Source organism: Solea senegalensis, linkage group LG13 (assembly GCF_019176455.1).
Source record: "Solea senegalensis isolate Sse05_10M linkage group LG13, IFAPA_SoseM_1, whole genome shotgun sequence".
In the NCBI taxonomy this organism is placed as follows: Eukaryota; Metazoa; Chordata; class Actinopteri; order Pleuronectiformes; family Soleidae; genus Solea; species Solea senegalensis.
Genome location: NC_058033.1, coordinates 1,529,453 through 1,557,237, shown reverse-complemented (window position 1 = coordinate 1,557,237; position 27,785 = coordinate 1,529,453). Strand labels below are relative to the sequence as shown.

General features: G+C 42.0%; 1 protein-coding gene across 7 annotated transcripts; it reads right to left on the bottom strand.

Annotated features, from left to right (window-relative positions):
* Positions 1 to 1,054: 1,054 nt before the first annotated feature.
* Positions 1,055 to 27,292, bottom strand: LOC122779986 (connector enhancer of kinase suppressor of ras 2-like). Of its 7 annotated transcripts, none has more exons than XM_044042731.1 (22): positions 26,820 to 27,292; positions 22,171 to 22,334; positions 19,764 to 19,966; positions 18,911 to 19,016; positions 18,490 to 18,531; positions 18,274 to 18,393; positions 16,626 to 16,685; positions 16,452 to 16,520; positions 12,751 to 12,897; positions 10,773 to 10,912; positions 9,636 to 9,838; positions 9,385 to 9,474; positions 7,880 to 8,073; positions 7,731 to 7,782; positions 7,470 to 7,648; positions 7,311 to 7,384; positions 6,444 to 6,515; positions 6,113 to 6,180; positions 4,750 to 4,850; positions 4,173 to 4,659; positions 2,127 to 2,326; positions 1,055 to 2,043 (listed from the first exon to the last, which is right to left on the bottom strand). In XM_044042731.1, exons 1-22 carry the CDS (start codon positions 26,881 to 26,883, stop codon positions 1,996 to 1,998), a joined length of 2,883 nt encoding a protein of 960 aa, XP_043898666.1. In that variant the 5' UTR covers positions 26,884 to 27,292; the 3' UTR covers positions 1,055 to 1,995. The 7 variants fall into 7 exon arrangements, with proteins under 7 accessions (XP_043898666.1, XP_043898667.1, XP_043898668.1 ...); XM_044042732.1 differs by having other exon boundaries at positions 7,880 to 8,070; XM_044042733.1 differs by having other exon boundaries at positions 18,911 to 18,998.
* Between the last annotated feature and the right edge of the window lie 493 nt (positions 27,293 to 27,785).

The following is a 27,785-nucleotide window of genomic DNA, read 5'->3' as shown; positions in this document are numbered from 1 at the left end:
AACTGGAAACTTTATCTTTTTTTTTAAACCCTTAGACTAAAAACAGAGAAAACCCCACCTTAGGAAATGCTGTGTTCTGGTGAACGTGCTTTTCCCCTTCATCTTTTTTGAAAGGATCCAGTTCTATTGTCTTGAAGGTATCCACATAGATTTTTAAATGTGCTTGTTTTTGCACAATAAATGGCTCAGATTGTTATTGTGTACCGTGTAACAATGCAGCTCCTTATTTATGTGTTTTTTGAAAATCTGGTAACCACAATCTTAAATGCTAATGGTTGCTGTTGTACATACAGTATTTTATATATAACCACCAAATCAAGTCCCTTTGACTATATATGATACACAATCCCTTAATGTTGTGATAATGCTATCAGGTCTTAATTTAATTTACATTTATTTAAGTTCATTTAACTTCAATTTATTTTAGTAGTGTTGTTAAATTTAGTTTTATAAAAGTCAAACTATTTTCATCACTATTTTGAATTCTCTGCATCTGCGTGTGAATTAGTAAGGAACACGTGAAGCAGCTGAGTGGCTGTGCTCATTAGTGGTCACTGTTTACATCCCTTTGGAAGCAATTAGTAATGGCTCCATAATAAGAATAACACCAATGACCCTTGCACAGTACCCGGAGAATAAATGACCCAGGTGTAAATGTGATGGCGTTAATGTAAACACAAGTTTATCATCAGTATTATTGACTTGCAATATTCAATTTAAAAGTTATTTAAAAGGTATCTTTTGAATATGAGGGTATGGTAACAATAATAATAGTCATTTGGACTGCATGCGTGATAGGGCCCTCGTCCCCACGCTTGTGTCACTATGGAGTTTTATGGCGATCGGTCAGTGTATGGCGAAGTCATAGGGCACTTCCTGTTTCATGGCAAATGGTCACTATCATATTTAATGCTCCAGTCTAGTCTAACTTTTAGTCTTTTATTACTCTGCACTTAATTTGTGTTAGAACTGGGTTTTGTTCAAAATTTTAAACTCTCCTTACTTTATGCACTGCAACTTTAAATGTGAACATAAGAAAAACCTGAACAAGGAGTCTTATGTGTGTCCATGTGAAACTTTATTTAATTAAAAAAAGGGGAACTTATAGCTATAATATAGCAATTTTGAGAAACATCATTCAATTTCAAATGACATGGTCGTGTGTTTGCGTCATACAAAGCATGCTTGTACATTAAACACTTAATAAATACGGCTCCCTCCTCTTTTTGACATAAAAGCAAACTGTACTGGAACAAAATGTGAAATAGGTCTTTAAGAAAAACCAACAACCTCAATGTGCTAAAGGGATGTGGACTCGTGTAACACACTTTGAAATACAAAACAGTTTTACAAACAATCAGACAGCATGCATACAAAAATAGACAACTACTCTGATCATTCATCTGTAATTTACAAGACTAGTTCATTATTGCCGAGCGTCATATTCACATGTCCCTGTTTAGAGGTATAGCTTTCTTTCGGTTTCATCCTTTGTCCCTCTTGGAAAAGTACAATACATTCACAATCACTGAGGCACAGCACTTGTACAACTTGTATACTGTAAGTACCCCACATTGTATAGTCACTGTTGCTGTAACGTTATATTAAATATGTATGTTGTAACACCCTGAAACACACCCAGTAATCAGACACACATGCATAACAAAATGCCTTTGTTCCCTCATCCTTCCAGAGAGGCTGTACACAATCCCCTTTGACGCGGATACAAAGTGCTTATTCATCAGTCGGAAACCCTGTGAGTCAACAAGTCGTGTTATCGAGTCAGACGTCTCTTTTGCCTTTTTGTCACAGCCCTCGTCTAAGAAAAAAAACAAAAAACAAAAAACGGCGAGGTCGGGCAGGGAGGGACACCAAGGCTGTGCAAAGCAGAGGAGATGGAGAGCCAAGCAGGGAAAGAAAGAGTTTGGGGTTTTGGTGCCTTTTATCTGCAGCTGTGTGAGGCACAAACAGACGACGTGATGGATGAGCTTTTATCTACCCTAAAAAACCCAAGGACTGGTTTGTGTCTTGAAGAGGGACATCCTGCAGGGAAATGGAGGCACCGGTTATAAACAAACACATACATGACAACTGTGGGTAAATGTTTACACATTGATATACTGTACCTTCAGTGAGCTGTGGAGGATCCGGAGGCGATGAAGCTTGTCATTAAGCAGGGGGTCATTAACTCGACGGACAAATGAACGCTTGTACTCCAGGCGGCCGGCCGATCTGTGATCGGCTGAGCTGGACAGACTTGTCCGCTCCAGAGCCCGGTACAAATCCCCCAGAGAGTCTGCCTGCATCCTGCAGTCTCGGCCATGACCTAGAAACAAACAAAAAAAAAAAAAACGTTTTTAAAGTTAAAGATACTACAATCCTGAAAGAAGTCATCCATTTCCAGAACGTTAAAAACTGGAGTTGTGAAATCAAAACAATACAACAAAATGTGCAATATCTCTCTCAGCATGGCGACAATTTAAGTGTGAAGTTCCATGAAAACACGTACTTTATGATATTTAGAGACTCAACATTTAAAACAATACTGATACACCAATACCTCAGAAATAATTATATAAATGGTAAGAATGAAAATAATTAATGAATCTGTAGCTTTTTTTTAGTTAACATCCTGTATACAAATACTCAATATGCAGACATATAGATATATCAAATAAATATAAAAATTAAAGCTGTACAAAGACAGTTATCAAACATAAGAAGTGCAAGGATGTCGGTCTCAAACCTACAACATGAGCCACATCTACTCCTCTCCTGTTGACATGCACTGCCCTCTGTTGGCGTCATACTGACATTACACTATAGGTCTAAATCTGCTGTGGCAGTATTTTGAGTTGTGGAAGCAGCATGGAAGCGTTCTGTCACGCTCTGGCTGTGCCTCGACATGCTTTCATGCTTTGTTTGCTCCCCTGTTTGTGTTTTCCTCTTTTCTTTACAGGAAACGGCAGAGAGCGTGAGCTGTAAAACAATAAAAAAACAAAACAAGGACATCGACAATGAGAGAAGACCCTCAGGGTTGTTTCTTTATCCGGTTCAAAATCCGACATCAACTCGGGCTGAAAGGATTCCTCCTCGCTTCACCATCCAAACCGTGCCAAGAGGCACAATGGCATCTCAACTGAGCGAGAGAGAGGACGAGTGTGTGTGTGTGTGTGTGTGTGAGAGAGTGCACTGCCAAGATAAATCACGATCAAATAAGACACTACATTTCATCTCACATAGACACATGCCCTGGAGGTCTTTGAGGCGCAGCAAATAAGGTTGCTTCAAATTCAATCGGCTAAAGGAATAATAGGCAGCATTCGACCTCTGACATGAGCAGACACTAACTGCCCGTTAGCGGCGGTAATAAAATAACTGGCGGCAAATTAGGCCACGTGGTCGTCGTCGTGCACGTAATGTCTGCAAATTAGACAATTAGAAAAGGGTTGAGTCAGGGTGAGCTCTGTCTGATCAGCTTTCAGGCTCGTTCAGAGCGTTGTTGCTGTGAACGGCTACACAAGGAACAACACATCAATCCCTGCTTCAGTCTTTGATATCCCAAGGACATGTTTGTGTCTTTTATTTAATTAGCAAATTATTCTTAAGATATTTATTTTTTGATCTGGTGAGCCTTTGTTTAGGGCCACACGGTGGTGTAGTGGTTAGCACTCTCGCCTTGCAGCGAGAAGACCCGGGTTCGAGCCCCGGTTGGAACAAGGGCCTTTCTGCATGGAGTTTGCATGTTCTCCCCGTGTGTGCGTGGGTTCCCTCCGGGTTCTCCCACAGTCCAAAAACATGCAATGTGGGGATTAGGTAAATTGGACACTCTAAATTGACCATAGGAGTGAGTGTGAGAGTGAATGGTTGTTTGTCTCTATCTGTGTGGCCCTGTGATGGACTGGCGAACTGTCCAGGGTGTACCCCGCCTATCGCCCGATGTAGCTGAGATTGGCACGGCACCCCCCGCGACTCTCTGGTTGAGGATAAAGCGGTTAGATGATGACTGACTGACTGACTGAGCCTTTGTTTGGGGTTAAAATCCGTTTGTCTGTATTTCCCCTCCTTGTTATGAGGTGGTGATTTACCGATGTGTGTATGTGCAACATAGAGTAGTCTTAAACGTGGTATTTAATTGAAACGTCTGCTCTTATGGCGCAACGGAATCTGACCTGTGTCTCTGACTCGGTCCAGCTGATAGTGCTGGTTCTCTCGTGGATCTGAAACAGCAGCAGAGGCGGCGAGGATAGCGTGGAGCCCACTGTCCCTGGGGAGCGTGAAACTGCGGGGTTTCCCCCCCGTCTCCGAGTCGATACTGGCTCGGAGGGGCAGAGGCATGGCCCGGTATTGTTCTTGCAGCAGGCTGCGTGCTGCAGGCAGCGTGGACTCCTTGCGATACTCCATCGGCAGCTGGTCCCTGTCATCAGAGAGCAGGGGCTCGTCCACGGGAAACGTCTGGAGGTAGTGCATCCTCGTGTTGCCCTCCATCTGGTCCTGCCACGAGTTTCGATGGCTGCTGGTCTTCTGCCCGGGGGAGACGCTGTTGTTGCTGTTGCTGCCTTCGTGAGGCTCGGAGTGATAGTCCTCATGAGAGGAACGGGACTGGAATGTGTCGGAGGAGGAGAGATGGCTACGTTTTGGTTCCAGGTATGGACTCACCTACAAACACAGAAATGTCAATAAAGTCAATAATGAGGCACAGTGAGGGATATGTACTGTATTTATTCAACTACAGGCTCACACACTCACTGAGGATGCTCTGGGAAAGGTGTCATAAGGTGGTGGTGGACTGTCCTGTTTTGACATCGAGGGCATTTCCATGTCCTCGTGATCACTCTCACTCCAGTAATCTGTCCCAAACACACACACACACAGTATCATGTTTCATTCCTATTTAAAACTCACAGACAAATTCTTTTGATAATCGATTAATCGGTTAAAAAAAAAAAACAAGATTTCAGATTGTTTAAGCTTCTTAAATGTGAGTATTTTCTTCATTATTTCAAAGCAATCATTAAAAGTGAGTCATTTTGGTTTGTGGACAAAACAAGACATTTGAGAACATCATCACTTCCAGGTTTGACGGACACCGATCAATCGATTTTTTTTAAGGTTTTCTGATATTTTATGGACCAAACGATTAATCGAGAAAATAATCAACTAATCGATTAATCGATATATCCATTCAGCTCCACACGACTCTCTCCCTGTTTCCTGTCATGGTGCCCACACTGACATTCCCACACCGCACACAGGAAGTGATTTGTAAACAATTAAAAAGAAAAATCACCAACACGTGAACGCACCGCCGCTTTAAATGCAGTAGAAGTGACCACAACACATGTTGCAGTGTCATAAAGTTTGCTTGTGTTGGTGTAATGTAGGTGTGACGCACATGAGTAATATGGAAGGTGAGGATAAATCTAAGATGTGAGAACTCCCTGCTAAGTCATCTGGAGGTGTAAAGAATCTAATTTAACAACTTGTTAGAGAAGGAAGAAGCCTCTTAAAATCAATGACAAACCTGCTCTCACTCGCCCACCAGGTTCCTACATAGGCTCCTCTAAATAGATCATGGGTATAAGGGGTTATTATTATTTCAAAATAATATTTTGCACATTTCTATACAACACAAAGCAGAGACGCTTGACGCAGGTGTGACGTCAAAGTGATACAGAGCAGAGGCGGTAAAGCGCTCTGCTGCTGAGCTAGAAATAAACTGCAGTATTTATTGGGTAATGGGCAACGCAAGTACGCTGTTAAACAAAATGTGTCACGCACATGACACGTTTGCGAACGCGCATTGCCGCGATTACGCAACGGTTTGTGTAATCGGAAAAATCCCAGTGATATCTGGACACTCAGAGTGTGGTTATTACGGTAATGTCCCTGTTTTTGGACATTGAGACAAAGACAAGTCATTTTTAAATGTGTGTTATACTGTTCAAATTCCACATTTAACACGCATGTTTACAGTGTTTTTTCTAAATAAAACGATTTGTTTTTCTTCATTCTAAATTGTTAATACACTATTTTAACATGCAGTAAGTTGTAAATAACTGCCACATGTGGAAAGTTACTCTGGGGAAACGGTAACTGTGACTAATCTCACCTTGGTCCTTGTGCATTTTCTCCTGCTCGGAGTATCCTGCTACCACCACACTGAGACGACTCAGCCACCTGTGTGGGAGACAAACCATCATGACGCACAGCTGCTTGGCATGCAACACAACACTGTGCACACACTGTGTGTGTGTGTGTGTGTGTGTGTGTGTGTGTGTGTGTGTACGCCCCTCTTTTTGACCAATCACCTCACATAAATGCTCAGTTTTAAATAGAGTGGGCAGTCCAGCTATAGAGGGTCGGTGTGTGTGAAGGTATGGTGTGGACAATAGATGGCGTCAGAGTGTATAATGTGACTCTCACGGGCCGCAGAAACTCACCGGGACATGTCGTCTACATTTTCCGCTGCAAAGTAGAAGGTTTTTATCTTCGGATGGCAAGCCTTGAAAGCACTGAAAGGGGAAGCAAATGTGAACTCACGCACGGGAACTTATAGCAGCCATTAACATATGAATAGAGGCGACTGCCAAGATCAACTGGTTCATGATTAGACATACATTCATTTAGCCTGACGCAAAACAGCAAGACCTTGAATAACAAGACAGCTCTCTTTATTGATTCATTTTGGCATGTTTTGGCATAACAGATGTTTTATATATATACATATATATATATATGTATATATATATATATACATATATATATATATATGTATATATATATATGTATATATATATATACAATTCTCATTTTTGAAGTATGTAATTGCCTCAAAATAAAAATTGTTTGTTTTTCACAGCCTTGAAATAAACCTTTTAATGCAGGAGCCTTGCTTTATGGAGGAGGCTATCTTTGACGACATGTTTCTCCAACAGCTCGAACACATTTGTGTTCTGCATTTGAAGGCCGAGGGAGGGTTTATTACAGGAAGACTCCGCCCACATAAATCTGATTCACAAACCAATGAAGGAGGAGGAGGAGGAAGAGGAAATGCAGGGGTAGATCTTTTTTTTTTCCAATTTCTGCAGCAACAATTAATCTTACAACTTCAGTTTTGGTAATGTAGTTTAGGTTTAGGTTAAGATCATTTAAACTAATATTCTACATAAAATCACAATAATGAATAAAGAATTTGTTTTTCTGTATGCACACTAAAATTCTGCAGGTTTATCATGTGCCTGGATTCACAAAGGCTGAATGGAAAAGACGTATGAATATAAAAAGTTTGATATTAGGTGTCCACTCACAACTTCCTCCTGCACTCAGTTGCACGATCGATCTTGAACTCCGGGAGGTTGACAAAGCCCTCGGCTTTCTCGTCCTTTGATAAACAAAAGCAGAGCGAAATCAAACCTCGACACCAAGAACAAAACTCTTAATTCTGTGGTTTTAGAAATGTTACTCACCTCCTCGTTCATGTACCAGTAGAGACACGTGTCTTTTAGGATGAACCAATACTTCTTCCATTTCTGTGAAAAATATGTCTTAGCGTCCTTCTTTTTCCACAGCCAGCCCACACAGTCACCCTGACCCAGGTCCCTGCAGGAAATCCTCCGCTTACTGACTGAGGACATCGGGCTTTCAACTAAAAAGGGAAACAAAAACGGAAGAATATTTTAAAAAAATGCTCCTCGTGAAGCACCTGATTGTGTTCAAACTCCTCGCACCTTTGATCTTGTTCTTCTTTGACCTGGACAGCAGCGAGGATCGCTCAAACACCTGCAACGGAAACCAAAAAGAGAATGACGTCACGCGGACATGTTCAGAGCTCGTTCATGCTCCCGTCTTTAAACTCGTCAGACAACAAGGAACTGACATGGTAGAGGGACGCAGAGTCAGAGCTGGACGTGGACATGGAGACTTCCATCTGCAGGGCGGGGATGAGTGTGTAATGGGTGGGGCTGCCTCCACGCTCAGTCTTCCTCCTGTTCTGGCTCAGACTGCGTCCCAGCAGGAAGTCCTCTGCGGGCCTTTTGTCTTCACTCGCGAAACGCAACAAGGAATTTTCTGCTGGGACAAAAACAGAGGTGCACAGACCCTCATGAAATAGAATGATACTTATATCCTACAGCAGATGACACTCCCACCCTGCCAACAGGAAGTGCTTTTGTTTTCTGCCAAGACTGATGGAGGCACCAGCAGCGATGCACAAGTAAAGTGAGACGACTGCCAAGAGGTTAAAGTACGACTAAAAACATTAAGCTGCGGCCACAAAAAGTTTAAGACGATGAAAATATCATGCTTCCTGTCCCCGCCCACCCGTCACTTCTGGTGTATACACACAAACGCTCCCTCAGTCAGGTCTGACAGCGACATTGCATAGAATTAATATTCAATCTTTTCTGCTCATGAGGACTAAATAGAGGCGGAATAACAACAAAATGATCTACAGTTACACACTGCAGCTTTAAATAATATCCTTTTTACACAAAAATGGTTCCACAGACTGCATTTGTATCATAAGATTGCCGCACAATCTCGGTAGCTTATGGCTATAGTGTGTGTCACTCTTAATTATAAATGTGTCTGTTGGATTCAAACCACTGCCAAAGGAGTTCATGCTGTATAATAATGAGTAAGCCTATGAGCTGCACATGAGTGACAGCGACAGTTTTCTCAGTACAGAGGTGTTTCAATCTTGCGCGCACAGAGATGATAATCTGTCTTCGTAATTTACTGCAAGACAAGTGCAATCAGCGGACGCTAGCATTTTTGAGACAAATTTGTTAAAAATAATCCACAAAGAAGAGCTGATGTCTGGCAGAGAGGCCTCAGAAGTTCCAAATATCTCTTGTAGATAAACATAGCTCCCCTCACTTTACTGAAAGGCCCAAAAGAAGCAGCACACTGTATCAGCATCATCCCCAGAGGGAACAGACACGTCACTCAAGTTTGTCTTTGAGACTGAAATAAAGCCGCTCGGTCTCCTCCCCCTCTGTTTACCGCCAAGCTCGGCGGTCACTGTAGGAACGTCTCTGAAAATTTATTTCAGCTGTTGCCAAAGCAACGGTGCACTTTTTCTATCGAAACACAGAGAAACTGCAAAACTGAGAGCGAGAGGGAAAGAGGGAGAGGAGAAAAGAAGCAGTGACAGATAATGAACATATGGAGGAGATAGAGGCGGGAACTGATATCCAGCATGTTATCGCTTCTGACAGGCCAGCTCATCCTTGTATTCTGAGCGGGTGAGGATATTATGTGATATCCACCCACTCACCTCAGCTCCCTCTGTCCCTCTCTGTCCTCCTTCTTTCCTTCCTTCCTTTCTGTGTCCTCCTTTCTCTCTCTCTCTCCCTCGCTCCCCCACTGCCTCCCACTCACCTCTACGACTCTCTCTCCTCTGCTTGGCCAGGTCTTCATTGTCTCCCACCCAGTTATATTCCACTGGCATTGAGATGGGCCTGAGTCTCCCTGGAGCAAAGAGGAACATTAATATCACAAAGCTGCCCACACACACACACACACACACACACACACAGGGATCAAACAGACGCACACACACGGGGCTTTGAGCTCCTGCTCTGGCCTTGATTACAGCAGTGAGTCCTCAGATGGGGGAGCCAAGGTCTTACCATAGGTGGGAGTGCTCCCCCTGCGGACTGATGACGCGTCCTGGTTCTGGTCGTACTCGTAACAGTACAATATAGCATCCTCCTCCACCAAAGGAAATCGCTGCTGACATTCCTGGTCCAGGTAGGAGTTTGGTGACTCAGATCCCTCTGTGACATGGATGTCCGATTGAGGATCGTCACCGGGCAGATTTCCCTTGTCGTCTCTGCCATGACAGAAATGGGAAAGCGGCGCTTTTATTTTAATGCCGTCGGGCGCCCAGAGTGTAGGAAGTAACGTCTTCAGCATGGATATGTTCAAAAGATGCAGCGTTTGGAGTTCAACGCGGTGATTCCCAAACTTTTTATGCAAGTGCACGTTACATTTTTAACCAAGGCACACTATATCGACAAAAGTATTAGTATACTTTATTTTAGTATTTTAAAAAGTATTGATTTCAGGTGTTTCAATCAGGCTTTGGACTCTATCCCTGACATTTTAGACAATGCTATGCTTCCAGGTTTGTGGCAACCGTCTGGGGAAGGTCCTTTTCTCTATTCCAACATGACTGTGCCCCAGTGCACAAAGCAAGGACTATAAAAAGAAGAAATTGACTGGCCCACACGGAGCACTGACCCTTAACCCCATCATACCCCACCTTTGGGATGAACCGGGCATTTTTTGTCCAACATCAGTGTCTGACCTCTGAAATTCTCTACAAAATGAATGGACACAAATTCCCAAAACTTCCCAAAAAGTCTTCCAAGAAGTGTGGAAACAGTTATAGCTGCATATGTATTTGAATACATCATTACAGTCCCTCGTCTGAATACTTTTGTCCATACAGTTTATCCTCCTCAACCAGACCCAGTTTCCTCTGCGGGGGAGTATGTGCTGGATAGGTAAATTACATAGATTACGTAATATGCGGCAGCTATGTAAATAGCTTAATGTCATGCCAGTGTGACACAGTGTAGTTTGCCAGTTAATTCCACAAAGACGGACACGACACAGACACACAGCGGCAATAATGGAGGAGGTCCGGCGTCCTGTGCCGTACCGACCCGAACTGAACTGAACTGGACTGAACCCCCTGGAGGAAACGAGCCCCTGACTCTTACACACTGCACCTTTAATATCCCACGCGAGTGTGTGTTCACCTGGGGGTGTACGGCTCTGCTGGAGGTGGAGGTATGTAGAGGTCCTGCAGGGCGCAGCTGCTCCTCCTGGACGGAGTGCTCAAAGTGCTGGTGGGCGTGGCAACGCTGCTGCCGCTGCCGGGGCTCTGAGGGAACATTGGCTGTGTGTGTGTGTGAGAAAAAGAGGGGAATAAAAGGAGAGAGAAAGAGGCAGACAGTGGGAGAAAGAAGGAGGGAAACAGTTATAGGAATTGAACACATTGAACATTTGAAGTTCACAGTGGTTCAGTCTGTCACTCAGAGACCATTCATCCCGTGGAATGAGCTTCGTGCTCCAGTATGAGCGTCTCATGCTCCACTTCTCACTGGTGCATACAAGAAGTTATTCTGCTCATTCAGGTCAAGGAAAATCTGTCCGCAGCCTATATAGTCTCTTCAAATTATGCAGTATATGTAACAGGCTTAATGCATGTATAATATTTCATTTTATCATCTTTTTATCTGTCATACCTGCTTTTAATGTGTGTTTATTGTGTGTTGCCCCTCCCTTTTATTTCTTCTTTGTGGGTTTTTGTTCTAAACATTGTCTTGACGCTCTCCCTCTCCCCTTTCATTTTATGATGTCAGAGAGGTGAGTGTATCTAATTTCATCCTGTTGTTTCAATGTAATTTTGTTGTTGTTGTTGAATCCTGTTTTATAATCATCATCATTATTGTTTTAGCCGTGTATTGTTTAATTATTCAGTTTTATTCACCTTTATTGTCGTCGTCAAGTTTAATTAACGCCCATCGTGTTCTTTCTATACTAAAACAAGGCAATACTAAACAAGGCTACCGCGTATAACATATGTTACTAATATCGTGCCGCCCTGTGCAGTAAAATATGTATATCGTAGGTTTTGTGCCTCATTTAATGTTTAAAAATCATCAACTAAACTTGAAGAGTCAATGAGGTGTCACCCAATTACGAGATGACACTTTTTCAGTGATAAAACATGGACTTTAAATGAGGAAGAACTGAATATTAATGTGCCAAACTATGCTGATATGCAGTGTAACTCGCAACTGACTAGTATAACGAGATTTAGTGTGTGTATCTTGCGCGCTTCCCCCTTAAAAAAAGCATTATGTGTGTCAGAGGCACAATGTTCTTTTCTTTCTTTGGCACTCTCTTAGGTTTAGTCACATCTCAGTACAGGAAACGTTACAGTCTTTGTATCTTTTCTCCTCTTTTTGTCCTTTAAAATGCCATCAGGAGAGCAAATTCGATTTAGGTGGAGAACAAGAATGTGAGAATGTGAAGTGGGGGCTGAGGCTGAGCCGGACTGGGCCTTCAGGGCCTCAGGGAGGGAGAAAACATTTTCTATGGCCTGGGACTCAAAGAAAGGCTGGACTACTTTTATACGCATGCCTCTCACTTCCATCCATCCTGGCTCAGGCACACAATCCTTCCAATGTAATTGGTTTGGCCAAAGTAGGACAGCAGATGCCACTTAGTGCTGAAACGTTAACTAGAGAACGAACAGGAGCAGGTTTGGGTACAAATGCAATAAAAGTGATGTTGATGTAGTAATAACAAATCTACTGCTTAAACAAATCAAAAGATGAAGGGAAAACCTAAATCTGACATGATAGTCTTTACTAGTATAAATTGTATAATTTTATAAGACTATAAGTTTTGTTTTAAGGCACTTGTTTTACATTATATGAGGGGCTGAATGATATTATGTATACATAGAAGTGTAATATCTTTCACTCTGTATATAATATGCCAATATTGCACATATTCTGGGATAAACACTGTTTACCTTGTATATATATGTATATATATATATATATATATATATATATATATATACATATATACATATATATACATATATATACATATATATATATATATATATATATACTATATATATATATACATACATTGCCTTTTCTATCTTGGCCATTTGAAGAATCACTTTTGGTGCATGAATTTAAGCAGCCGTCTTACTTGCAGAGCCAATGGCTTCCATCTCATGTTCTTGAGGAGGGCCGGCGTGGAGGTGAGCGTGCTCTGCGGGCGTTTCTTCAGCGTCAGCGTCACACCTGCAGGATCCCCGCGCAACGAGTTCACCAAGTTCTTCAACTGCCAGCCCACCTGATTAAAAACAAAAAAAAAGTGTCCCCTCAGACAAACGCAGACATAATGAACATAATAGACCCCGAATGCTGATGTCCAGTGTTTCCAACAACCAAGGTCATTTTAAAGATGCATGAGAAACACACACATACACACACAGGTTTGTGCAGCTATTCTTCTATTGACTTCCATTCATTTGGACAGCGGAAACACAACAAGTGTGTAGCACATCCTTTGGTTTACATTAATGAGAACGTTTAAACGCCTTAGGGCTTCTTCTTCACACCTGCTGGGACATCAGTCATGATGTGGTGAGCTCCAGTGCTGTGTGTCGTTAACAGCTGTATGCCTTGTAAATAGCCTTCCACCCAGTTCAGACCACAATTGGCACAAACGAACGTGCTGCCCAGAGACAAACAGTGTCTGCAGCTGAACCAGATCTGCCTCGTCCAGTTTGGGCAGAACATGTCCCCACACTCCTCGCTTGGCTGGCTCTGCTGAATTTCAGCACATCTTGTGTGTTTTAATGCAGCCTGTGAAACTGGGCATTCTTCAGACGCTGACCTACCAATCACTTCGCTCCTTTCAGGGCAATTTTTCATCTCGACAGCATCCACACAGACGTTTTACACAGAAAAGCACCAAAGAGACGGACACACTGGAACAGTTATTTTATTCTTCCAGGTTTCTTATAAAGCATTCTGCTGCTGGTTGTTTACCTCTTAAGTGTTCATGTATCTGGGCCTTTTATGTGTTTGGAACCTCATTTATTGACAATTTGTGCTGCTGAAATCTATTTTTGTGTCCTGAAGCTATTAACAGTATTTCTGACTTTCTCTACTTATTTATTACAATCATCCAATTCCAGTATTTTTCCACTTCCTTAGCTTATCATACACATGATTTTTGTAGACAAGCAGCTGGTAACAGTAGTTGTCACTCTTTATTAACCCATGGCTATAACTTTAAACCATCCTTATGATGAATAATAAGTTAAATAATAAGAAGCGGAGTACAAAAAACACTTAAAATATTCTTTTTCATTTATATTTTTGGCATTTAATAATTAACAATTAACAAGAAAAAGTGGTTTGTAATTGAAATTGAGTAAATGTGTAAAAGTTACCAAACTGTAAATAGGTTGTAGTTTGTTACTGTCTTTGTTTTACATAAAAAAAACACTATTCAAACATCGCTTCCTTTATTGTTTTTACAATGTTTTTACAATTTTCTTGCATTTCTTTTACATGTTTCCACTCTGGTTTGTTATTTTCTTTACCACAGACACGTCTATCGTTTAATGCAGCGTCCACCTCGTCTCCCTCAAACCTTCTCCTGAGTTAATGCACCCACTGATGGGATGTTCCCCGCAAATCAACCATCAAGGATTTCCTCTTAACTATGGGTCACACTAAATGAAATGTATTAGCCACACTAAAGCTGCTCATGGCGGCCGTTATGAGTGACAGTTCGGGGCGAGCACACATGTCAGCCGAGTTTACAGATTGACATCACCTACTTAAGCTGTCAAACTCGCTCAGCTGCTGCTCATCTCGGGCAACGCGGCGCGGCAGAGAATCTTTCACCCACAACATCTCCGGCATCTGTCTTGTGAACACTGTCCATATGAAGTAAGAAAACTTCAGAGCAAATAACAATAGAACAATCTTCACTTTATAGATGTAGTTAATGTGTGTGGATTCTGCATTGAGCTTTCATGTTCTGCAGAAGTCAAATGGACCCTCTAAACTGACCATAGGTGTAAATTTTACCCCATTTTACCCCACGTTTCACCCTGTGTCACCTGGGATTTGCTCCGACTCCCCGCGACCCCCATGTATAGACAACAGATATATTTAAACCGATGCAAACTCACTAAATAACCAAAGTAAAGATATTCCTCCTCTGACCACAGCACAAATCCATAAAGTAAATGGTTGACAGACTTTAAAAAAAAAGACTTCTTTTTAAGTTTTCTGTGTTTTAGTTACTGAGACTGGGGTATCATGTCTTTTGCAAGCGTATGAAGCCTGGTTGCTATGGCAACTGCCATTGGGGCCTATGATGTTTTGCCTATCAGTGTCAGACAATAGAACATTACATTTTAGGTTCCATAGGTCATTAGCACACAAACTGAAAGAAGAAGAAAATCCATATGTTCCTCTTTCTTTGATGCTGAGATGAATATAAAGCAGCTACTATCAAGACCAAGGATCAGGGATGAAGAAAGCACTTCAACACTGAGCTTTGTTTTATTTTTCCTTTTATATACTGACCTGCACTAAACTTTACAGTGAGAAGAAGAACGAGGCTTGGCAAGTCCGTGTTTGTCCTTGTTCTCTTTCTAAATGGCTGCATTCAAGCGGCAAAGTTGACTGACTGAAATGAACCTGGCTGTGTAATTATCATACGTCTTGCCGTCTCACACACAAGCAATAATTATTACAGACAAAGGGCTGCTATATTTAAACTGATCAGCACAGGCAGTTTTTTGTTTTCATTTCCCCTGAATTTACAAATGACACTATCCCACACTTCACTGTCACAGTCAGTTTGTGCAGTTTTGTCTCGCTTACAAAAACAAAAAAAGGACAACTTGTTCAAGTTGTGTTAATTAAGATGAGGGGAACATAAAACACCTCAAATATCCATTAATTAAACGTGTTAAAGGCATGTAGTCATTTTATTAATTTAATTCTTACTGAACAAGGTAATTTCAATAAAATTTACTCTATTATGCCAGTTTGTGTGGAATTTATGTTATAGTCTTTTTAGTTTTTACCGATAATGACATAGGCCTTTAGAGTAAAATTGTGGTGCTCATGTTATTTGGATGTCTCCTCTTGCATATGACAGTTAATTTCACATGTATTACAACTTCCCGGCTAAATAAAATGGGGGGGTGCAAATTTTGGCAGCTGTAAAACCAGCACTGCCAAAAAATGTACCTACAGTTCAATTCATTTTAGAGGGACTCTAGGATAAAAATGGTGGTGCTCATGTTATTTGAATGTTTCCTCTTGCATATGACAGTTAATTTCACATGTATAACAAGCTTCCTGGCTAAATAAAATGGGGGGGTGCAAATTTTGGCAGCTGTAAAACCAGCTCTGCCAAAAAATGTACCTACTGTTTAATTCATTTTAGAGGGACTCTAGGATAAAAATGGTGGTGTTTGTGTTATATTTGGGTGAATCTCACCTGATTGGTGTGCCTTTCATTCACACCATTTTCATTGTGGCAATAAATGGATAAGGGGAGTGCTGACATTTATTTTTTTCCCACTTCAAACACTGAACTACATCTGTTCAAAAGTTCCAGTTGCTGAGGAGACACATTTATTTATCAATGGCTTTCAAGACATGAAGATGAAGTTTCAACAAATAGCATAAAAGTTGTTGTTTCAGAAAGAAATTGCAAGAAACAGCAGGCCCAGTGGAGCTGCAGTGGATTACCGTGGATGTACTGCAGCACATGTGTCAATATGTATAGTATATATGAAAACTGCAGGCTGATTCCTATAAAGCACATACAATCTGCCAGAACAGCAAGAAGAAAACAGAAAGTCTTACCACAGTTTGATGATTAACCTGAATGACCTCATCTCCTGCGTGGATTTTCTTACAGCGGTCGGCCACAGACTGATGGACGGACAGAGAGACAGAGAGGCGGAGTCATTTTACACTGCTTCATTTTCAACTTGTACATTAAAACTGCAGCGAAACACGACACAAACGTGTACATACTCCTTCTGTCGTCCCGGTGATCACATGCAAGCCATCATATGTTGATTTGATGTACATGCCCTGTGTGAAACACAGTAGGATTATGAATGACTTTCACATTACTACATTATAGACTTTGGCACTATCACCATTAAAACCTTTGTTTTAATCTGAGACACCATTTCAATAATGCTATATTGTGTGATATCTTTTTTTAATATGAATATAACAACATGTAATTGCTCTTAACTGTGTGAAACATGTTACAAATAAGTTTAAAACCACAATCGCAGTAATTATCAATGTTCTTTCACATAATAACTTCATAACTTATCACCCAGCCCTATTTTAAAACAAAGTGGGTGCAATCTGAAAGAATGCCACTGAGTGAATCCCACTCAAATGCCCCTTCGAGCAGATTGAGTCAAACATGGTGGATTATTTTATCTGCAAAAGCTGTTTGTATGTTGCAAAGGAAAAAAAAAAAAGGTTAAAATGCAAAGCTTCCACTAAAAGGGGTCTAAAGTTCAGCACACACACACACACACACAAAGCAGGATGCCAGATTTCAAGCTGAATATGAGAGATTTATTTTTAGGCCACTTGACCAACTGCTGTGTTCAGGTTTCCCTGAACGGATGAGAGAACTTCCATAGCCCTTGTGAGGGGGTGGGGCTATTACTGTTGCCCCGAGCAAGGAGGTTGTGTTGGAGAGTAGGTCAGTGCAAAGAAGGAGACGAGCACACTGCTGATGGACAGACAGTGGCAGGAAAGAACAAATCAGACCCTCTAGTCTTCAGTTTTAAAACTAACTTCCATTTTGAAATCTCACGATTGTTCACAGACATATTGTCCATTTTCATTTTAAAGCAAGGAAAACTTTTTTATAGATAACAGCTCTATCAGCCTCAATGTCCATCTGGACTTTTTTGCTTATTTCAACCTTAGACAAATGTCTTTTGCCATTGCTTTTGTCAATTTTCCCAGATTAACTTTCAATATCTTGACATAGTGTATTCACCACTTAAACTTAAACCAAAAAGTCCTATTTCGAACTTCTTGGTTTTCAGATTTTGCATGTTAAATTTAAAAATTTGAACAGTGTAAAACATATTTACAACAACATTTTTTTGTCTCAATGGGCAAAAAAAGACCAGAAAATACTAAATTATGCGTTTAGGCGTTTATCCAACTCTGCCCTCAGGCAACAAAGAAACTTTGCTGTCTTCTTGCAATAGCGTGAGTGAAATGAACCATAATAATTTGTCATGCATCCCACTCACACTCATACGGGGCTGTTTGACCACTCCTATCTTAAGGGAAACCAAGACATCTGGTTATAAAGACATTTCTAGGTCCACTGAGTTGGACGATGATGAAGTCACACTAGTTTACCAGGTTACTAATCATCTTACAAACAATTTAACAGCACTAACTAGCAGTTTTCCTCTTTGAATGTTTGTTTTTCTACTTATTGACTATATTTCTGTTACAACAAAAAACAGTGTGTATTACTATACTATACTATGTAGGTTTGAATTATACACCAGTTTTTGTACTGCAGAGGCCAAACACCAGACGAGAGCAAAAACATATAGAAAAATACAGATTATCCACTCATAACATACTGGACAGGATGACCAGTGACCGCTGAATAATCTAGTCTTACCAATCCTTCAGTGGACTTTGTGTTGGGTAGCTGAACAACCTCCAAATGTGCAGCCTGGGACACCATGGGATCGGAGGACAGAGAGATAATGTGGTCACACACTCCAGACAGGGTTTTGCACTGAAGATGAGACATTAGGGGCATTACAACCTCAAAAAGGCCACGCGTGACGGTGTTGATTTCATGAGATACAGCGGAATAAAGTCAGCAACTCACCACATGCAGGATTTTGTTTTCCGTTTCATACACAGAACAGTCCTGAGGAACATGCAGATAGAACTGTTACCTCAAGAGAACGTGTCAAAATGAGGAGTTATTATTGGCGTTACTGTTGTAGGTGGATATAAGCAAAAAACTGAGCAGCTTGGCGCCTATAACCCCCTACACTCCCACACAGGCACGCACAAACACAAAACAAATGAATCACCAGTGCGGAGGCATGTCTCTCTCTCTTCTCCTTCTCTCTGCCAGTCTTCTCCTCTCAGCCTCCAACGAGTTCATTCTCACCCTCTTTCACAGCCACTTTCAACATTTCCCACCTAATCTTAAACTACACAAACTTTATTCTCCAAAGTTACGATGCCTTCACTTGACTGTTAATTATCATGTATATCATATCAAGATGTGCCGTGGTCACCTGTTGTACAATTGTGGTGAGCTCGAGACACAGCTGGATCACGTTGTTTCTGGTCAAGGAGTAATCTGCCACTGCAGCAAACGGAGACCTGAAAAAGAAGGAGCACCTGGAATGAACCATTAGACCATTCTCCACACACACACGCACATTTGCGCTTCAGTCGTATCCAATTCTAACCCTAAAACCAGGTCTTAACCCCAGAAAAGCCCTTTATGGACCAGGCAGAATGCCACTCCTTATATGGTTTATATGATTTTTTTGGTCCTCACAAAGCCACAAATACAAGCACACACACACACTCACTTAACTCTCAACCCTAAATTTGACAAGAAATTTAGGTTCTGTCTCATTAGGATCAGGTTTTGGTCTCCATGAGGACTATTGGTCCAACACACACACGCACTATCTTTTTGACATTGATTTTGGAGAGAAAACGTGATTCCTGTAAACACCGCAAATAAAAACAACCTATTCATCATCTCTTATCTAAAACTTATCCACTATAATATCTGTTTTTATCTGTTAAGTGTAACACTCGTGCACATTACTGGATTTTAATCAGAGCGGGTCCTGCAGAATTTTTTCTTAAGTGACGATTAGTCATCGACATATAACATTAAAAACAAAACTGCTCTGTACGTGGAAAGACTCCAAAATCATCAGCACAAAAACATCAAATATAAAGAAAATGTCAAATTCTGTGTCAAACTCTTTCTAATTTAGTCCAAGCCAGAGTTTATTAAAGTTCACAGCCGAACCATGACGTGAGAGGAGAACTAAGGGGAAAACTTCAGTGAATGAATGTTTCACTGTGTGCACATGTGTTATAGAATCACCTTTTTGCAAATCTCACCTGTCCAACCACGCCAGCAGGCTTTTGGCTGCAGCTATCAGGTCTACCACTGAGGTCAGGAAGTCGTTGGGCAGCTTGTGCGTGGCTCGGCCATCGTAATGGCTGCTGCGCCGCCGGCCTGTGATGAAGTTCTGCAGGTTCTTGGCGGACGCGTTAAGCTTATGAGAGAGTGTCTTCAGATTCTCAGTCTCCAGCCCGTAGTTCTGGGGGAGAGAAGAGAGAGGGATTTGATTTCTGCAGAGCAGTCCACCTTGCCGCGCAACCCACAGATGCTGCTAATATGAGGAGCATGTGACGACAATAAAACCAGTAACTCATCGGCGCGGCCCCGCTCTCCCCCAGCTGTCACTTTGCATGTCTGGGGAAAAGCAGTGCGCCAAACTGCACGTGCCGGCCTGCGGGCATCACAGTGTCTTCGGAGGAGAGAGCACGGCAGGAGGGCCACTAATCATATTTAATACAGCAGCGCCTGGGAGACTTAAAACTAAATCCCAGTTACATAAGGAGCTTTGCCCCACAGCAGCAACGCAGGATGAGAGGACTTTAGATTCAGATTGCATCTGTCACCTCAGTCCACGATGCGTTGTCACGCGACGGTTGTACGTAGCTACGGACGGCGTCACTTCCTGTCTGAGAATAAGAGCAACAGCACCAGCTACACTAGTTTGTATTAATGTTATATATTATCACAGGCCACTTTAGCTGGCAGCTAGTCGTTCGGGTTGACATCCGTTCCGTTTTGACCATATATGGAGCGCACTTTATTCCATATTTTTGTGTATAACTACTCTTTAGTGTACCTTCAAAACATTTTATTCCAGAAGCTGAGCGAGCATAAACTCAGCTCTGGTGTATGGTGTATGTTTTTTCCTCTGTTCTTCTTCTTCTTCTTCTTCTGAATAATTTGCCTCCAAATCACATTCAGTGTTTGTAAACTTCATGAAAACCGTTTTAGTCAGACTTACACCATACTTTGTTTTATTCTAATGTCATTTAAATGTATACTGTGTGTGTTTCTTGGGCTAACGGACGCAGCTTTCTTCACGACGAGACCACCCTCTCACTTTTGTTCCTACGTTGCATTCATCCTGTCCTCTCCTTTTAAATATTCTCTCAGCCTAACAACTCAGTTTAGCCCGTCACGCCTTTGAAACCGCTGTGGACTTGGGTATCAAAGCAGCAAATTGGTTTTCCATGCTCTGTGATGTCCTTTCAGAGCACAAAACAAAAACACAGGGTCTAGGAAGGAAGGCAATTACAGCATGTTAAGTATAAATTATTCCAACAGTAAACTTCTTAAAAGTAAAGACAGCTTTGTCTATTTACATTTAACTTAAATAAGCTGAACCTTAAAGCTGTAAAGAAACTGTCTGTTAATGGAACTGTGCATTTGTTCCCAGTACAACAACAGCAAGGTTTTAAGTGTATATTTATTTTTTGGATTTTTTTGACGCAAATTCCAAGTACTATTAGGCTATTTTTAGTTTCATGAATGTGAGATTGCGCTGCTTCTCTCTGCTCTGGACCTTTCAAAGTAAACCTTCTGCTGCTGATCTCACTTCAAAAGACATTTTCACCAATTTCCTGATTTCTTTTTTTCTGATAAAAGAATCCAAAAGTGAAAGTGACAAAATTAGATAGCATACAGTATAAATAATACACGCTGGTGAGATTAAATCAAAGAACAAAGATTCAAATCTAAACAACAAAGAAATAAATATCATAAGTTGTTGCAGCAAATTTAAGGGAATCCTGCCACAATTGTTTGGCGTAAGGGTAGAGGTTAAGTCCACCCTTTTAGATTTAAGTGGACATATGATAAAGGCTTTCATGTGGAACATTGGACTGACTTGTGAACTACTGGGTTCCACAACAGAGGAAGAAACTTGACTCGGCATATACTCAACATTTGAGCAGCACTTGAGTCCAACCAGCCGCGCAGCAGTCTATAACGCTGACACCAATAATCCATGTCAGAGCATCAGATGGAAGATTTTGCTTGTGGTGGATCTTTTGGTCAAATCATAACTCGTGATTAGCTTTGATGTTTAAACATTTGGGCTTAAAGCGACGTCCCCGCTCTGAAGTCTAGATAGCTGAGAGAGATTCCTGAAAATATTATTAAGCATTTATTTCGATACGGGAACGATTGGCATTTGCAAAGTAATTGGCAGACGTCATAGGGAAGATCTCTTTATCAGCAAACACAACACAACAAATGGTGTAAATCTAAGAGGGAAAAGTGGAAAAAACTCATTCTGTGGCTGGTTCACAGCACTTGGATTTAATAAGCTGTGAAAGCACAAAATGTGGCACGGAAATATTGTTTGACGCCAGTGGATCAGCAGTGACTCCATGATGAAAAGTACAAAGAACACAGTAAAAAGGAAGACAGCGGGACACTCACCAGCGCACAGAGCAGGTCCACGGCTTCCAGTACGAGCTCCTGGTGACCAATTCTGGACACTCCCAAATCTTCCAGCTCCTGGTGTGTGATACGCAGCAGCTGGTCGCCCCCTACTTTCTCCTGCTCGAAGGTCTTGATGTACTGCTGCAGGCAGTCGTCCAGGCCTGAGTGGACCGCACAGGATGACAAAGGAAAACATTTCATCATGCGGAATCACACTTTGTGCTTTTGCTTTACGCGATCAATTCTGTGCTTCGGCGACGTGAAGTGACGGCACAGGTTGTGTGTGAAGTGGTCCATGTCAGATATCTGACAGCATTAACACCCACGAGGTACATGTTCGAAGTGTTTCAACTAAAAACCAGCTGTGAATCTGCACTCGGCCTGTAGCGGTGCGGGTTTTTTGCCTTTGACGGCCCTCTTGCTCACGGGCTGCTGTTTTCCTTGGTTCGTGTGTGTTTGTCTTGCAGGTATGTGGGTGGAGTTAATCAACACACCTTAGAGCACCTGGCCAGTGTCCAGATTACAAGATTACCGTTTTTAATGAGCTGGGTCATGACACCTTGTCATGCATGTGTTGATATAAATATTGTTATTTTAATGATGGAAAAACACTGCGGTTCAAATAATATAAAAAGCATGCATGCCTATTATATTACATCAGGAACTCAGCAACATGAAACATCGCTCTGACGTACAAAACTGACAAAAGATTGCATGATCTTATCACTTTTACTTGATATTTGAGCCAATGACGTGACCAAACATTATTATCTACAGGATCGAGTCTAAAACTCCTCAAATATGTGCTTTTAATCAATTTTGAGCGAATATCTGAAGGACTATGAGGTGTAATCGCAAAAGCTTTGTATCAAATAATTACGGGGAAATAAGGGAAACTTTCTCAATAAAATACAATCTGCTCAGTTAATAAGTTTTGGTTTGATCGCAGGTGTTTTCGCACAGAGGATTTAAAAGGTAGTAAAGTAAAGATGAATTAGCAATGATTATACTTTATATATGTTATAGCTGAATGTCACAGCGACAGTGCTCTGCATGCTAACTGCCCGTCCTTTTACCAGTGAGGAGGGACAGAGAGAGGGAGAGAGAGTAGCTTTTGTGAAGCTTTCTCTATACTCTCAGTCTGTTTCCATCTTCTCAGCAAGACACACACACACACACACACACACACACACTGAGACAGCTCTTTGCTCATCTCGTCCTTTCATTGCCGTGGACCAATCATATACTCGCTGCCTAAACCTGATCAAGCATTCACACTGGGTTTAGCTGGCAGCTCAACTGTGGCGAGGAAACATAGGGAGTTTCATGGTTTTGCATAAAACGTAAAGGCTTAACTAATCAGCCCCTTTACCAAGTTAATTGAGACTCATTACATCAATGAAGTATGCCCCATGTTGCCATAGAAACCATGAAGCAGGGTTCTGGCAAGGATCTTTTTTTTCTCCCTGACCACAGGACAGAAAACAATTCAAAAAAGTCTCTCAGAAATTTACATTTGAAACATCTAACCCTGTCATAGCAGCAGGTGACGGCAGTATTGGAACATTACAGATAACTGCGTGACTGAGTGAATTTTCTATCACTCATCTTTCACACCCGATCACATGCTGCCGGCACAGCCGTCAAGAGCAAAGCAGGGTTAAGTGTCTCGCCCCAAAGACACATCAGCATCATGTCGGCTAGCGGAGCTGGGAATCGAACCCACAACCTCACACGACGACTATGCTTTACCACTGAGCTACCGTAATGTACTCTGCACTATACATCACTATCCATTTCATGGAGATTAGCAGACACACGTGGGGCACATTAAAAGCACAGCACTGACACATCATCCTAATCTCGGTGTAATCTTGCGTGTGTGTGTATGTGAGAGAGAGCAGAAAGTAAAACTGCTAAACTTCCCATGACATGAATTAAAGAATATAAAGATTATACAAATGCATTAAGTCATTAGGTCTGTGCCTAAAAACACACAAACATGGAATAAAAATCTATACTGTGCAGGAACACAGTTTCAGTCAAAGCTGTGATTCTTTTGTCTTTTTTGAAGGCGCTTTGTTGCAACCGGGAATTGAGCACACTCACAAAAAACACACATGAGGGGGGGTGTGAAGCACCACGGTGGGAAGGTCACAGGGCCCCTATTCGGCACCGAGTGACATCACTGAGCGGTATGCTAATAATGGAAACTGTGAATGCTACTGGCAAAATGCTGTCATTCCTTAGGAGCTCTCGTGAAGCCACCCCTCCTCCCTTTCCTCTCTCAGTCTCTCTCTCTGTGTCTCAGTGTCCCTCACTTTAAATTACCATTAGTGGGCTTTGGGCGCAGGAATCATCTCTGCTCCACTTGTCAGATGTGGGACACTGAAGAGCCTTTGCTCCTATCTTATCTTTTCTTGTATCTCCCAGCATTGCTCACCTGACCTATACAGGCTTATTTAATCTCACTGTAACTGTTGTGGTCATTCTCCGCACGTTCCTGCATCAATCCGTCACCTTTGCTGAGGCAGAACAGTAAAAAAAAAAGAAAGAAGAAAAAGTGTTTACAAGGAAGCGTTGATGTGTTTATCAGGCGACAGCAGATACAGGTACAAACTGTAATGCACAACAAAATATTGAAGGAGGTCTGAGCCTTGCAATCATAATACGTCTGCACCAGGCAGGAAAAAGGGCCTGCAGGCTTAGCATCATTGTGGCAGAGTGTGCGTTTGTGTGCGTGTGTGTGTTGAGGCGGTAAAGATTTACAGTATGTGTGTGTACATTTAATCTGGAGCATCTTGGAAAGGCTGTGGCCTGACACGTGAGCACAAAAATAAAAACAACACACAACAATATGCTACTGAAACAATGGCAGTATACGTGTATTGCCATTGGATTTGCAGTAGAACGTTTGTGGTCCCGCTTTAGTTTTAATATTTACTGTTTTATACAGTAGATTAAAAACAAGATATATATATATATATATATATAGGTGACATAATGTCTGTGGACAGACTTTAATTCAAACAGACACACAGCGACAAAGCTGATGAGTAACCTGTGTCGTGAGTATCCAGATAGTCCTGTGTGGGGCATTTACACTGTAGGTCTTGAGAGAATGAAGCGCTCCTCAAACACATAAAACACACCACGGCTACCAATTCCTATGAGTGATTAATTCATTTTAATAGCTGTTCATGAATCTGTCTCGTTCTGCTGAAATACCCGGCTTCTCTATCAGTCTAAATCGTATCTGTGCAGGCGTTTTCAAACCTCATCATTCTGCTGCATGTTTCCCGAAATTCAAGACATGCTCTACTTTTTTAGTGTCTGAATAAATGCCCAAATTAAAAAGGCTTTAATCTTGCTGTCAGGCAGCCTCTCCCTGTCCAGCTTTTTGTAAAGCACGCACTCTACCGCACCAAAGCTGACCGAGAAAATCAACATTTCTATCTCGCGAGCACAAAGGAGGTGCTGATCTACTGCTTCTGATAAGTTTGTGTCATTTAGGTTCATCTGAAGGAAGGATTTCAAACACCGGAGTCACAAAATAACACATTTTAATATACAGATGGAAGCAGTAAAGGATCAACAACTGCTGCGTGTCATGATTTTCTCTATAGACTTTGGTGCACTTACAGAGTTACACAAATGTTTGCACGTATGTCAACTAGTCATTGTTCCATATCAAAACAAACACTTTTATTTTGGAATTATGTGAAATATTGTCATAAACATTATTATGATTTTGAGTCTTTTTCTCAAAAAGTTGGACTTTTTCTCACTTGACTGACCCCCCGCGAGGCCAAACTACACACTCAGTGGCCCCCAGTTCAATTGAGTCCAAGACTCAGTGGGTAAACAGCCATATTTTCTCACAGAGCCTGAGAACAAGCCTCTGGTTCTCAGTACAGCAGCACTCACATTGCAGTCACTACCTCATATGAACTGTCCCTTTAAACACCAATGGCTGAGATCTTTACCAGTGCATTGAGAGGCACTGAAGCAGTTTAATCTCAGTCTAAGGCCTTTGTGGTGCTCTTCCAAATCCGCTGTGACTTCTTAGAGACTTCTTTGGATGGACAATGGTATTTACTGATAATAGTGCAGTGTTGGCTTTTTTAAATTATTTTATTTTATGTCATGCACGCGCAAAATTCCCGAGCTCGAACCTTTCACCCACTTCTCCAGTGAGAAGGGTTAATTATTTGCGTGTAATTACTGGATCTCCGCTATGTTTGCCAGCCTCCTGTGAGGAGAGAGGGAGGCAGCCCCGCGTTAACAATAACCACCGCACGACACAATAGAGGTTTAAAAGCGTTTTGTGCTGTTTGAGTGTGTTTGGCTCTGGAGGAAAGGGAGGGGTTGGTCTGTCTGTGAGGGCAGGTCGTCTCCACACTGAGACCGCCAGTGGGGGAAAATCGATCAGATGATTTAAGGCTGTAATAAATGAGGTTTAAGGAGGCGAAGACCCGAGGCTCAGCAGGTGTTTTTCTTCTCTGCTGGCATCTCCAGTGAATCCGTGGAGCGCAATGACACACTAGGTCGTGTTGTTTTGTTGTTTTTTGTTTCATGCTAAAGTGCAGTTTTGTGATGTGTGCTGCTATTTGGTCACCATCGTTCCCCTCAAAATCAAGCCTTACCTTTCATCCAGTCCACCACTTGGCCGAAGCTCCACTTGCTCACAGGCTCCATCACCAGTGCCATCGCAGAAGTTTGTCTTGCTCCAAAGAGAAAAAATCAACAGCACTCCCTCCTCCACCCAGCTCTCACCAATTAATACATTTATAAATGAAATAAACTGCTTCAAATAAAAATGTTTCCCAGCTCGGTTTGGGTGTTTACAAACAAAAGCAGATGTGTAAGTCCACAATGTCGCTTTAAGAAGCCTGACTTGTGCACATTCCTGTGCAGTTGGTTTGCGTAAAGGCGTTCTCCCCACTTGTCATTCACGTCAGGCTCAGTCAGTGGCAGCGACGGTGATGGTGATGATGGTGATGATGGTGTTGGTGAGTCGTTGCTGCCCGACACTCTTCCCAAAACACATTACATCCCTGTACCATCCACAGCAGAGGAGACTGGCGGTCATAGTGGAGTGTGGAGAGGCTGTGCGCGCTCTGAGCATCCTCTGTGCCTCACACACAGACATGGAGTCACACGAGCATGTCTGTATGGGGGGTTGTTCGTGCCTCACATGAGGAGGAGTGGTGAATGAAAGGAAGAAAGGGGTGAGAGCACAGGCTGTGTACAAAAATGGACGTAGCTCTCCAGTTATAATGTGGTGAAGGAATCTGTCTTTGATTCTCTTCCACGTGAGGGTCGTCGGAGGTGCTGTGCCAATCTCGGCTGACATAGGGTGATCTGTCCATACCCTGGACAGATCACCAATGCATCACGGGGACACATGGAGACAAAACTACATCCAATCACATTTACACCTACAGTCAATTTAGAGGATCCAATTTGCCTAATCCCCATATTGTATGTTTTTGGACTGCGGGAGGAAGCCGGAGAACCCAGAGAATGTGGAGAAAACGCACAAACACAGGGAGAACGTGCAAACCTCATGCAGAAAGGAAACCCTTGTTCCGACCGGGTGTTCTTGTTGC

Coding starts and splice junctions, on each gene's coding strand:
- LOC122779986 (XM_044042731.1), bottom strand. CDS start 26,883: ATGGCACTGGTGATGGAGCCTGTGAGCAAGTGGAGCTTCGGCCAAGTG. Junction 18,532..18,910: donor TCACCACAATTGTACAACAG/GTGACCACGGCA, acceptor CATGTTCCTCAG/GACTGTTCTGTGTATGAAAC. Junction 7,649..7,730: donor AAAGAAGAACAAGATCAAAG/GTGCGAGGAGTT, acceptor TTCCCTTTTTAG/TTGAAAGCCCGATGTCCTCA.